The following is a 12,142-nucleotide window of genomic DNA, read 5'->3' on the forward strand; positions in this document are numbered from 1 at the left end:
CGAACCTGCGCGATGACTCATGGGATAGCAGTCTGAGCTGTGACGAGACATAGTGACAACCCCGAAGATTGTTGCGGCTTGGGAGCTGTGAAAACGTGAGTTTTTCAAGCAAATTTAGACCCCAGTGGGTACGTATAAACTTGTAGCATGTTCATGATGGTTTATAGATGTGATTTACGTACAGAATTGGGCGTCAGGCACCGCCAATTACACGGGATCGCCTCCGAACTACAGTAGCTGTCAGGAAGACCTCGCTTGAAAAACAGACATGGCCGCTCTTTCTCAGTGGGGGCGAATTTTTGTGGCTCGGAGTTCACTGCCTGTTACTTTACAGTCGGTTTTAATGTTTGTACGGACGGCGTTGGGTTAAATATAGTGTGGGTTGCTGCTATATGAATTTTTGATGTCTGGTAACAGTTTGATTTGAATTATGAGAATGTTTTTTGAGTGTCAAAGTGTATGTTTAGAACAACATCGAAACCACAGGACAGACATTTCTGATGGGGGGGGGGGGGTGCTTTGTGTATGACTCACTACATACTTGTCGTCCCGACTTGAAAATGAATATTTAGAGAGTTGTGCAGGTCACCTGTTACCTGGGCCTCTTGGGGAGGCTGTTACACACATCACACTTGCCAGGGGGCAGCATAATTTTTCTGGAATTATCTCACATGATTCATAGAAGGCTAGCCTCCTTCCAGGCGGCAGCCTTGCCATCCATCCTCCTTCTTCTTGAGATATACTGTGCAACACCCCTCTGTTGGGGTAAGACGCACAGGGGAAGTGCACTGCACCCTAAGTTATTGTTTCCTCAGGTGCAAGAGTAGAGTACAGCTTCCTTGAAGTTGTCGGGCTCTGTGATTTCTGTTATGACCTGAGGAAGCGCGTTCCAATCCCCGATGGTCAGACTCTGAGAGAAATAGGAATACGAATATGTAGTAGCAGTCTTTGTGGAATGGTAGAGCCTTTATGAATTTGGGTTGGAGTGTCGCGATGGGCTAGTCTAGTTTGTCATGCTTTGTGTAATATTGTTACGTGTAATATGTAAGTCTACTAGCTATCCTTCTGTTTTGTTGTGTCCCTGTTTAGAATTTTGCATCTTGGGGCAAACAAAAATCCCAGCCATTCTGTCCCAGGTGACAGACAGAAAGCAAAACTTAATGACAATTGGCAGAGATTTCTTTGGAACTCAACATGTCAGACAAAACTCATGATAACTTGTCAACAGGCAACACAGGACTGTACACTTGTAACATTCCATTTGAGAAACTTTAACCTTTGCCTGTGAAATTATAACCTTGACCCTCAGTTCTAGAAGTGTCATGGCAACAAGGCCACCCCAGCTTGCATGACCTTGAACCATATCAACAACAGGTTTTCAGACACCTAAAAAGTGCATATTATGCTTTTCCCTGTCCTAACGTTTGGCCCTGATGAAGTCAATACAATAGTGGATTCATGTCATGTTTGTAGTGGGTGCTTTAGACACTCAAAATTTGGGTCAGAAGAGTCATTGGTGTGGTTTACTCCTGCTGCCTTTGTGTAAGAGCCATCACCAAACTCAGTCTTGCATAACACACTGATGTCAAGGTCAAATCCACCAGCACTCCAGGGTGGCAACAGTTGTTTTGAATCTGCAGCTGGTCTAAAGAAGTAGCTACCAGCTGTACTTATAAGTACCAGGCTCTATTATAATCATTTAAATGAAAACAGGATGGCCTTTAGCCTAGTATTATTACATGTGAGGCACCAGGGTTGGAAATACGATTTAAAGCATTTGCCCCAAACTAGGATACCCAATACCATTTTAGGTTGCCCCAGTTCCATGTATGCACATATTTCTATACAAAAGCCTTTTGCATTGCAATTTTCAAGTAAGTATAGTAGTAATAATAACAGCTACTCATGTACATGTATGTGTAGGTGTTGCAGATCCAAAAAATGTTGTCTTGTGAATTTTTTTGGCAGTATGATTCCAGAAAACCATTATTTAGTTACTAATTCATAGTTGTTTGTTTATTAATTTATTTTTCAGGTGTAGGAAGATGAGCCGACAGACAATAAGCGGGAAGCCAAACCGGCACACTCCGACCAGCAGTGCCACGTCGACACAGGACCTAGCGGGGCTGTTTGAGTGCCCGGTGTGCTTTGATTATGTCCTCCCACCCATACTACAGTGCCAGAGTGGGCACCTAGTGTGCTCTAGCTGCAGACCTAAACTATCATGCTGTCCAACATGCAGAGGACCACTGGGTAGGGGGCCTTGGATTTCCTGCCTACATTTTTGTATACTGTTTATTAGCACGTCGGCAGAACGTACTGCACCTGCGCGAAATCCGTAATATATTGTGCATAGCACTTCCGCAGAATGTCCCATATAAGGTTGTATTCGAGCATATAAGGTTAACACTCCGTCTGTAGTTTCCAAATGTTATGTCGGAAAAGATATCTTCTGCAACAGGCAAAATTCTAATGCAACGTTGACCAAAAATCCAACGAAAACCGTGAAAAATCGTGATTCTGCGTAGGCGCAGTATGTTCTGCCAACGTGCTCTGTTTATTGTGGTGTTTTAACATGCAACTGACTGCTGGGCAGGGGGGCTCGAGCTTCATATACTGTCTATTGTCATATATACTTGCATCAACTCTTAATGTCTTATGAACAATTTGAAATAAGAGCCGAGGAGTGAAGAAATCTGCCTTTTTTTAACACACTAATTTAAAATTCATTGTATTGCCCTCTACACATGCATAGTAGCTCTTGCATTAGCTACTAGTATACCTTCTGTGTACATTCTTAATCTGCATCATCATCAACATTATCTTAATTCTCGATGAAAGTTGTGGCCACCATTGCTATCCTGTGTCTGTGAAATGTTCTGCTGGACTTGTTAATTTATAGTTGTTTCTCCACTCTATTGTTGCTTGTGTTTTGATTGTTCTTCTTATTGTCTGTTTAGGCAACATCAGAAACTTGGCGATGGAGAAAGTAGCCAGCACAGTCATGTTTCCCTGCAAGTATGCGTCAGCAGGCTGTCCTGTAACATTGTTACACACAGGTAAGGTCAGAGGTTAGGAGCAGAAGGATGCATTTTTGGCAACACTGTGGGGGCTGACATTTTCTCATCCCATTGTATAGGCAGTGGATTTATGAAAGAAATGACTGAAACTTATGTGACATACTTACTAACATGTATCCAACACATTAACTCATTTTGAATGTTGAATGGTCTAAGTCTACGAAATATATATCATCAATACTTTAAAAGATGAGACATGGTCTGGCCACAGTAAAAGGCAGTAGTATGAAATATGTACTTATCAGTTGCAGTTGAATGAAGGGTGGGCCCTGATGTATATAGCCTCTTTCACCCCACTCAGAAAATTGTCTTGTTCTGTATATTTAATATTTTACAGTGTCCAGTGAAACAATCATGAACTTTTCATGATGGTTTGACATGACTTAGGCAGGTTGATTCAGAAACGGAAGAGTGGACCAATCCCTGTTTTTGTCACCTAACAGAAAAACCGGACCACGAGGAGATCTGTGACTTCAGACCGTACTCCTGCCCATGTCCGGGGTCGTCCTGTAAGTGGCAGGGTTCACTGGACGCCGTCATGCCACACCTGACACACGCACACAAGTCAATAACAACACTACAAGGTGGGGCATTATGTTTTTTTTACTTGAAGTATTCTTTTTGGGCTGTCTGTCTAGTCTGTGTGTGTTTCTACAATTCCTGTAGGTGTTAGGTTACATCATGTAGCAGGACAGAGTTGGAGGGGCTGGTCACCAGTAGTATGTAAAAGTATATACTGGTATATAAAAGTGCTTGAGTAAGTACAAAGAGAGCAGTAGTTAGACGAGATTGACACGTGAAGGTAACCATTATGTATTCGCTTTGCAGATGTTACCTTTCGAGTGTTATTTTTTGCATTCTGTACACATGTTCTCTTTGTATCTAACATTCCCACGCCTGTGTCCACAACAGGAGAAGACATAGTGTTCCTGGCCACGGATATCAACCTGCCCGGGGCGGTAGACTGGGTCATGATGCAGTCCTGCTTTGGACATAACTTCATGTTGGTCCTGGAGAAACAGGAGAAGTACGACGGCCACCAGCAGTTCTTTGCAATTGTACAGCTAATAGGGACCAGAAAACAGGCTGAGAACTTCGCCTACAGGTAACTGGTGCTTTTGGGCTGATAGTTCAAAATGACATTGCAACACTATCTAGCATGGCAGCAGCAATAGCAGTAGCGCAGATATGAGAGTAAAGAATGTTCATTTTTATTTTCACATACTGAAAATCACGTTCATGGTTCGAGGGAAAGGAGCCATTTGTGGTGTTTTAAGTTTGCAGTTAAAACAGTACACTAGTAAGAGTGGATGTTTGTGTGATATGTTAGCAGTGACAGCAATGATAAAACAACCATTAGTATTTATATACTGTAAATCATTTTGATTTCATGGTAAGAGGGAAAGGAGCCATTTGTGATGTTTTAAGTTTGCAGTTGAAACAGTACAGTATGAAAACAGCGTGCATGTTGCGATGAGTTAGCAGTGACAGCTAATATAAACCCACTGTATTTAAAGATTAACAGTACTCATCAGCTTTGATAGAGGTGACACCAAGTCACCATTCTAACCGTGATCCTTATCGCCTTTCCAGACTGGAATTGAACGGCCACCGGCGAAGACTGACGTGGGAAGCCACGCCCAGGTCGATCCACGAGGGCGTGGCCTCCGCCATCAGCAGCAGCGACTGCCTGGTGTTCGACACCAACATCGCCAGACTCTTCGCCGACAACGGCAACCTAGGAATCAACGTCACCATCTCCACCTGCTGAGGTGCAGGGCATCAGTAACAACAGCCTCCAGTGGAATTCTGGAATAATTCCCATATCTCAGCAACCGTACATCTAGATGGGCTAATATTGTGAACTGTTGGTAAAAATGATGCAAGAAATATATCAAGATGTAAGGTTGCTGAGATATGAGAATTAGTCAGGAATTAAACTGAAAGTCCAGAATTAAACTGGAGGCTGTTTAACCAGGCCTTACCCAGTTCTGTAGTTGGTTCTTGGAGTCTGCCAAGTCTAAAACGTGCAATTAGGAAAAAGAAGAGAAAGACAGCTGACTTCTTGTCAAGCACAAAGCTAATTTTGCATCTTGTCAGTCTAGTTATGTACAGAAAGACATCCAAGAACCAAGGAGTTGGCACGGCCTTGTTTGTTTTTGTTTATTTCTTTCGTGGTCCGATCACTGAAGGGTAAGGGACTACTATATTGAGGATGATTATTGTGTACTATGTGAATGCCATCCAAATAACTGTTTATGTGCCTAAACTTCTCCTAATGTATCTGACCAGAAATGCTTTTCAAGCTAAAGTAATGCTTATATGTTATAAATGATGCAAACAGAACTTATATAAACTATGAAAGAGTACAGAAATTTGACAAATTTGTGTGCAGGTGTCATTTTGTACAAGACTGATTGGTCTTCCAAATCATACCGCAAATAAAAGATTTTGGTGAAGTCTGGTTTGAAAGATGGGTGTTACTCAAAGTCAGTACATTACCTATAACACAGAAGAATGCTTTTGTTTTCTCCTTTACAAGAGAAGATGTTGCCAACAAATTTACATATCACGCACCCATTTGAAAGGAAATCTACATCCATCCAAGTAGAACCAGTAGACCATCTTTAGTAGAAGATTGCCGCTTATTTTGGCCAGTATTACATGATCCCACCATGTTCAGTTACCGTCTGGAAGGTTACATGAAAATGTGGCAAACATTATCATAATGTATAGTAATGTGTAAATGAGTTTCTTGAAATGTCTCCAGTGAGCTAGATATGACTAGAAATTATATCAAGTAGCATTTGCTGATATCTTTGATACATTTGATTATTGTCACTGTTGCAGAGTTTTTGTTGTTTCAGAACTTAAAGAAGGAAAAGTGTGGATTTTGACAGGGCTATTCCACTGAAAGTATGTGGAGGGAGGATAAAAAGGAAATGGTTTATAATATACTAGTATAATACTTAGGTAAATGGTGGTCCAATGTCTTTACCTCCCATCCTTTTTGATGGAATAGTCCTTAGAATGCGGTTACATTATAGTTGGTTGAATGTTATGATATAAACACAGGATTATCATGACAGAAGTATATTGTAAAATGTTACACTAGGGCAAATTGTCAATAGCAAGGAAATAGCCACAGTTGTATATTCATGCAGCTTATTTGCAGTGCCATGTGTCTATGAATTGTTCAAACCAGAAACCTAGATCATACTATTTTTGCCCTGCCACTCAATTTACTTTTCAGCAGCAATTTCAGTACATCTTGACTTGCATGGCAACAAACCTGTACAGCAAAAAGTGTAGATTTATTGAAATGACAAACCATATTAAGAATAAGATAGTCGTCATATATTTATGCCTGTATGACCCTGTCCATGTGATAGCTTTGTGGCAAATGTCAGCTATAACAATGCTGCTTTTCAAGTACCTACTGTTTATAAACAATGATGATGACATTGGTCTGCTGATAGTTGCCATACAGATGCTGGGAGGAAAGATGATAGGTGTTTGTTGATGGTCTAAGCAATGCTGGTGAACAAAATGGAGCAGTCCAAAAAAATTGTGAGGGATCTTTCCTCCCAATATCTCAGGTCGGAGATTGCAAACAGTCAAGTGGTAAATGATAAGTTTGGGTATGAATGAACTTGGAATTTGCCTCTAGTGTAAAACGGACCCAGTGTCTGCCAAATGTGTTTTAAGAAGTCTAAACCTAAGCAATAGTGATACAAAGGGGCATCTCTTGAAAAGAGTGCAGCCTTGAAGGTATGGTCATATGCAAGTTTTGTTCACTTGGGCCACGCTGGTTTGATTTCTTTGTTTCTGATTAGCCTAGTTGTAATTTACCCATAGAAGCTATACATTTGTTTTGGTGCATTTAATGGACATAACATCGCTTTCATGACATCAGTATTTCTCTGTCCATGTGATTTTTTTTTTCTGACAAAATCGGAAGCCTAAGAAATTAGATAGGTGTGGCCCCGATGTTACCAAGCCATTGCATGTATGTATGTAACAGCCGCATTACTGGTATTGCATGATATTAGTATGAGAGTGATAGAAAGAGAAATGTATATTATTATTGCTTATACTTCAGTTTCTACCCTCCCTTACCACAGAATGTGCTGGGATAGATGCTGCAGGATGTGAAGTCTCTGACAAATTTTGTCCTTTGAATCACAGTTTTTTTGTCAATGAAATATCACCAACCCATAACAAATTGCAGGATGTACAATTACCGGTATGTTACAAAACCTCCAATTCACAGTACTTCTGTCAATTCACAGAAAATGGTCCGGTATCCTCCGTAATGGACTAACACACTAACAATCACTAGAAGAAGGTGGCGCAGTTCTGTCCAAAGAAAGGGCAACCTCTAGTTGAGATCCTTTTAGAGAGTGTTTCCGTCAAGACTATGAAGAATTTGGGCCACACTTTCGTGATCTGTGAGAGGACACAGTAGAGTTCTGAAGTTCATTAACTCAAAATAGCTGCAAATGTGTAGATAGATAAATGTTCCAGCAACTCTGTGATTTGGGAGGGTGGAGAGACAGTATTCTTCGTCAGCAGTGACTGTTTGTTTTAATATTAGGAAAAATTATTTATATCAAGAGTAGAATTGCTATAGATTGGGCACCATCCTCTTAGTTCATTCTCTCTGACTCACGCAGTGGTATATGACTGAGTCCGGGAGATGGCAAAACTATGAAGATGGAAACCAGACTAGAATTGATAAAAAGGCTAGGGACAGATGACTTAAAATGTATAGACATTGTATGTATATATTGCTGCTCACTAAACAGAGAAAGCATCTGCTTTAGTGTTTCAATAAAGTTTGTTGTACTTTCATTTTATGTACGCTTGTTACTTCTTTTACTCTCTAGGACTCAGTATAATATTCATATCTAGATTAGTCAATAATTGAAGAAACAGGTGCATAAAACAGATACATCCCATTAATAATAGTATACAAGGACAGGTTGGAATGACAATTACTATTCTTGATTTAATCTTTGGAAATAGCATCAGAATTGAACCTACATGTACATGTTCTAGGTAGATTCAGTCCTTCCCCCAGTGATCTGCCTTGTCATGTGATGATAATATATCTGATGACAAGCATGTTGCGTACTATCTTATAAACATGTAAGCTGTACTACATTAAGATATGCTCCTTTTCCTTGCAGACATATTGTCTAAGCAGTTACATAAATTTCAAAAATTGGTTATTATGCTTAACCATCCTTCTTAATAACATTCCCAAAATGTTTGATATTTGCACTACATATATCTTAGTACATGTATAGATTATATAATAATCATGTTAAACACCATCTAAAGATAGCTCTTAAAATAGTCTCTATACAATGAATCCAGAACTGATAGAACATCTAAGCTACCTGTATCACAGTTCAACACACTCTGTGGTAAACCACAACTACTCCTATTCATTTCTAGAACTACGCACGTTCTGCTACATAGCTATTCTAACTATGGTCAAAACACCATCACTCAAATGTTGCATTGCAACATGGTCAGAAACTGTATGTACTACAGGTAAAAATAGACGCACGAGTTTTTAGATACAATATTGAACTTATTTTGTCCCTTGCGTTCCATTCACTGTCCCCGATTCGTTCAAGATATGACTTAAGTATGATACAATGCCTGAGTAGACTGTCACTCTAAACGTTTTAGATGTCCCCAAAACCATGTCATGAACTAGCTGTCATTTTGAAAGGGTATGGTCACTGTCAATACTGACTTGATTCTGGCAGTGTTTTGCATTGTGCCACTCCTTGCAAACATGACAGAACCAGCCACGTGTCTGTTAGGTCACGTGTCAAAAGTAGTGGGTCATTCACTCCTGAAGAAGGCCATAGGGAGCCAGTGAACGTTTTTGTTGGCAACGTTCAGGAATAGCATAGTACTGACTGACTGAGTTTATAATAGAAGCAAATGGTCTTCATAGACCAGTTGGCAATGGTTGGAGACAAAACAAGGTCACTATACTTGTATCTTGAAATCTCGTGCCCATATGGTCCGGTACATACATGTACATTACGAGATGTCACATGTAGCTCGGGCCAGCCTGTTAAACTGATGATGGACGTCCATCACCACACGTCCGAAGTCCCGGATGAGAAGGTAGTGCGTGACGTCTGCGTCCATGCTGGGGTCGGATGAGGGGACGGGGCTGGGCGGGGTGCTGTTACTGTGCTCCAGGCTGATGCCCAGGAGGGTGGCCTGGTGGGAGGAACAGTTCGTAAGTGATGAAATTCAACATTGACAATAACAACGCTGTAATTGACAACGCTGACAGGACGGTCTTCAAGTCACCAACTACTAGTTCCTCACATGATACTGTGTGTATTAAAAGTTTCGTCAATTTTACGTCATATTAACGGTCTACACTTAGATCCGGTCGTAGAAGTGACAATGAAACTGTGGTTATAGAAATTGGCCAAAAAGCCAGGGGAGTTGGCAAACTGCTCTTCGGGCCAATTTCTACTCTTTCTAGCCGCTTCCTGAAGCCTGGTATTTTTTTCCTACTCTTTCCAGCCACTTCCCGAAGCCTGGCAGAGGCTAACAATGAAACTGTCTTGACGTCACTTACCGCCACTCTCACAGCCCGGACCAGCCCTCGGGTGTCGTCTATCACCCTCTGCAGCTTCCTCCTCAGCTCGGGGGTCCAGTCGCCCTCCGCGCGTGACGCCATCATCATCTCACGGAACATCAAGAGGCGGTCCTCGATCCACTGCAACCTGCCCTGGTGCTGAACACAACACACACGGTTCGTTTTCATTTTTTTTAGTTGTTCTCAGGGTAACCTTAGTCAAGCTATAGCTTGTCCCAGTCCAATGCGAGTCACAATTCATATTTAGGGTTAACCGGTTCGAAATATCGTTCTAAAACCAGATTGTTCACAGGCAGAAAAGCTTGGTTGCCCGTGGACATTTGGATCCAGATCCATTCAATCTCATTTTGTCATCTTCAAGTATCTATATCGTTGTATTGGCATGCAGAGAAAATCAGTGATGCTGATGTCTGTCACAATCGTGACCAACGAGGTCTATATCTGGTAAACAAGTAGGGGAAATACCCAATAGAGTAACTGATTAAAATTATACCACTTCTATGCTTTCTAGCCTCTTTACATTCACAGGGTCATATTGCCTGGCGTCATGTGATTTATCATAGGAAAATGAGCGAATGGTTATTGAAGGTTTATTGACTGACCGTGAGATTGTTCCGGTTGCTGAATGACTGGGAGAGGCTGGGGAACAGCGTGGGGAGGTCCTGCTCCTCTGGGTCCACCTGTTGTCAGAGGGAAGTCAGATGTCTTTAGATAATACACAAGGCTTCTACATAGCTTTTACGAACTACGGTATACCGTACAGGCAAATTGGACCTTCTATGGCGGGCTAACTCCTCTGGTCAGTTACATCCCTTTGTTTATAGGCAGATTTAATTTATTCAGCCTGCAAAGGAGTCTGGTGGAGAAATAAATTCAAATAAAATACTACTGATAGATTCAGGCCCCTTAAATGATACACACACGCGCACATACATGTACATACACACACACACACACACACACACACACACACACACACACACACACACACACACACACAAACAAACACACGTAAAACACACTTTACACACGCACGCACCTTACGTTTCATCAAACGCACCCGCCTATACATCCTTGTAGAGACCTACCGGGATGGAGTCACGTAGATCAGTGACATGTAGCCGGAGTCTGATGGCCAGCCTGCTGTTGACCTCCATCTGCTTACAGGGTGTTCTGTCCCGTTTGTGCCTGACCGGCACGGCGCCTGCAGTCTGAACCGCTACCAGCAAGCACAACACCGCACAGAGCGCCTTGGTGTAAACTCCTTTTTTTTTTTTAGAAATTTAAAGAAAAATGTGGTCAAACTGTGAACTCATCGGATTTACGATTTTTGTCAACATGATTGAGATTTGATTGGATACGTATATACTGCCTGGCCAATTAGATACTGTCTTTGCAGCCACCGAAAGATCTTGGAGATTATTCCCGCAAGGGAATAAATCCTTTGTAGCGGCCAATACAAATAGGTCTACGTGTGGATACAAATGGCAGGGAAAAGAGCAGGCAGCAAAATAAATGAGCTGTAGCTAAAGTAAAAGATTATGCAGAGGTGATGCGGGTCAGTGACAATATGCGTCACACATTCCTATCTCAATGACATATTACACTTCATAATCACGCGATTGCACCACTAGGGAAGTGTTCCGCAAGGATTTATCCTCGGCCCAAATTGTTGTCATGAGGTCTGTTTGTTTTCTAATCATGCGAAATGTATCATTTCTGTTAAGTACATCCGGACGGACATTATGAAATTCACCCGACCCATTTTGGCTGGGCGGCGTGTAGTCGCAAGACACAATGATAAACTTTGATTCAGTTAGTCATTCAATACTATTAGGCTATTCAGAAACGCGACTGTTGAGTCTAGGAAATGCACAACAAAACCATAGCCAGCTGTCGATGTATATAAAAGTCACCAGAAACATCATATGAACAGTTTTGACTGCCGTTAAGTTGTTTTTAAACGTCATAAGAACGACAGGCAAACTGAGCTTTTCAATATTCTGACCGCATCCCCTTGGTGAATGTATAATGCGCATGTATCTCTTAAACCAAGTCAGTACTTAATATACATAACGGATTCGTGTGGGACATTCGTTCGTGCAGACGTTCGCACAGCGCGGCGTGTGAAGTAAAATCTTGGGCAATATTAAACCTTACCTTGACCTTGTCCTTTCTGCATGGTGATGCTTGAAGATGATCGTTAACAGGTGTCGACTCGATTGATCTGAGAGCAGGTTTTTTGTGATCTTTATACCTAACATGTTGCTATTTCTAGATCAAATTCACACCGTCATCATGCGTACCTGCTCCCAAAGTAGACGATGAGTATTTTCGACGGATATAGATACTGTTTGGTGTCGATTCCTGTTGGTGTATCTTCAAACTGACTTTCGGCGGAGAAGTAAAGAAAGCAGTT

The 12,142-nt window shown here is 41.5% G+C and overlaps 3 protein-coding genes across 4 annotated transcripts in view; 2 read left to right on the forward strand and 1 right to left on the reverse strand.

Moving 5' to 3' along the window:
- Positions 1 to 7,934, forward strand: LOC109474280 (E3 ubiquitin-protein ligase Siah1-like). 2 transcript variants are annotated; one of them, XM_019774551.1, is made up of 6 exons: positions 1 to 95; positions 2,036 to 2,253; positions 2,961 to 3,059; positions 3,524 to 3,664; positions 3,993 to 4,185; positions 4,674 to 7,934. In XM_019774551.1, the coding sequence occupies exons 2-6, from the start codon at positions 2,046 to 2,048 to the stop codon at positions 4,849 to 4,851; spliced, it is 819 nt and encodes a 272-aa protein (XP_019630110.1). In that variant the 5' UTR covers positions 1 to 95; positions 2,036 to 2,045; the 3' UTR covers positions 4,852 to 7,934. The 2 variants fall into 2 exon arrangements, with proteins under 2 accessions (XP_019630110.1, XP_019630111.1); XM_019774552.1 differs by having other exon boundaries at positions 16 to 128.
- Positions 7,016 to 11,952, reverse strand: LOC109474282. Its single transcript, XM_019774556.1, has 5 exons — positions 11,884 to 11,952; positions 10,812 to 10,987; positions 10,326 to 10,403; positions 9,703 to 9,861; positions 7,016 to 9,332 (listed from the first exon to the last, which is right to left on the reverse strand). The coding sequence occupies exons 1-5, from the start codon at positions 11,903 to 11,905 to the stop codon at positions 9,147 to 9,149; spliced, it is 621 nt and encodes a 206-aa protein (XP_019630115.1). The 5' UTR covers positions 11,906 to 11,952; the 3' UTR covers positions 7,016 to 9,146.
- LOC109474277 (serine hydroxymethyltransferase, mitochondrial-like) overlaps positions 9,828 to 12,142 on the forward strand; it is a 26,030-nt gene continuing 23,715 nt past the window's right edge. Inside the window, exon 1 of the mRNA XM_019774548.1 lies at positions 9,828 to 9,879. The gene's annotated coding sequence lies outside the window, so the exon portion shown is untranslated. The remainder of the gene's footprint in view (positions 9,880 to 12,142) is intronic.

Source organism: Branchiostoma belcheri, unplaced genomic scaffold (genome assembly GCF_001625305.1).
Source record: "Branchiostoma belcheri isolate BF01 breed outbred unplaced genomic scaffold, Haploidv18h27 scaffold30, whole genome shotgun sequence".
NCBI classification, from domain to species: domain Eukaryota; kingdom Metazoa; phylum Chordata; class Leptocardii; order Amphioxiformes; family Branchiostomatidae; genus Branchiostoma; species Branchiostoma belcheri.

Excerpts from the sequence above, each read along its gene's own strand:
- LOC109474280 (XM_019774551.1), top strand. The coding sequence starts at position 2,046 with ATGAGCCGACAGACAATAAGCGGGAAGCCAAACCGGCACACTCCGACC. Across the intron at positions 3,665-3,992 it reads GTCAATAACAACACTACAAG|GAGAAGACATAGTGTTCCTG; the intron begins GTGGGGCATTAT and ends TGTCCACAACAG. Across the intron at positions 4,186-4,673 it reads GCTGAGAACTTCGCCTACAG|ACTGGAATTGAACGGCCACC; the intron begins GTAACTGGTGCT and ends TCGCCTTTCCAG.
- LOC109474282 (XM_019774556.1), bottom strand. The coding sequence starts at position 11,905 with ATGCAGAAAGGACAAGGTCAAG. Across the intron at positions 10,404-10,811 it reads ATCTACGTGACTCCATCCCG|GTGGACCCAGAGGAGCAGGA; the intron begins GTAGGTCTCTAC and ends CTCTGACAACAG. Across the intron at positions 9,333-9,702 it reads TCCGGGCTGTGAGAGTGGCG|GCCACCCTCCTGGGCATCAG; the intron begins GTAAGTGACGTC and ends TCCTCCCACCAG.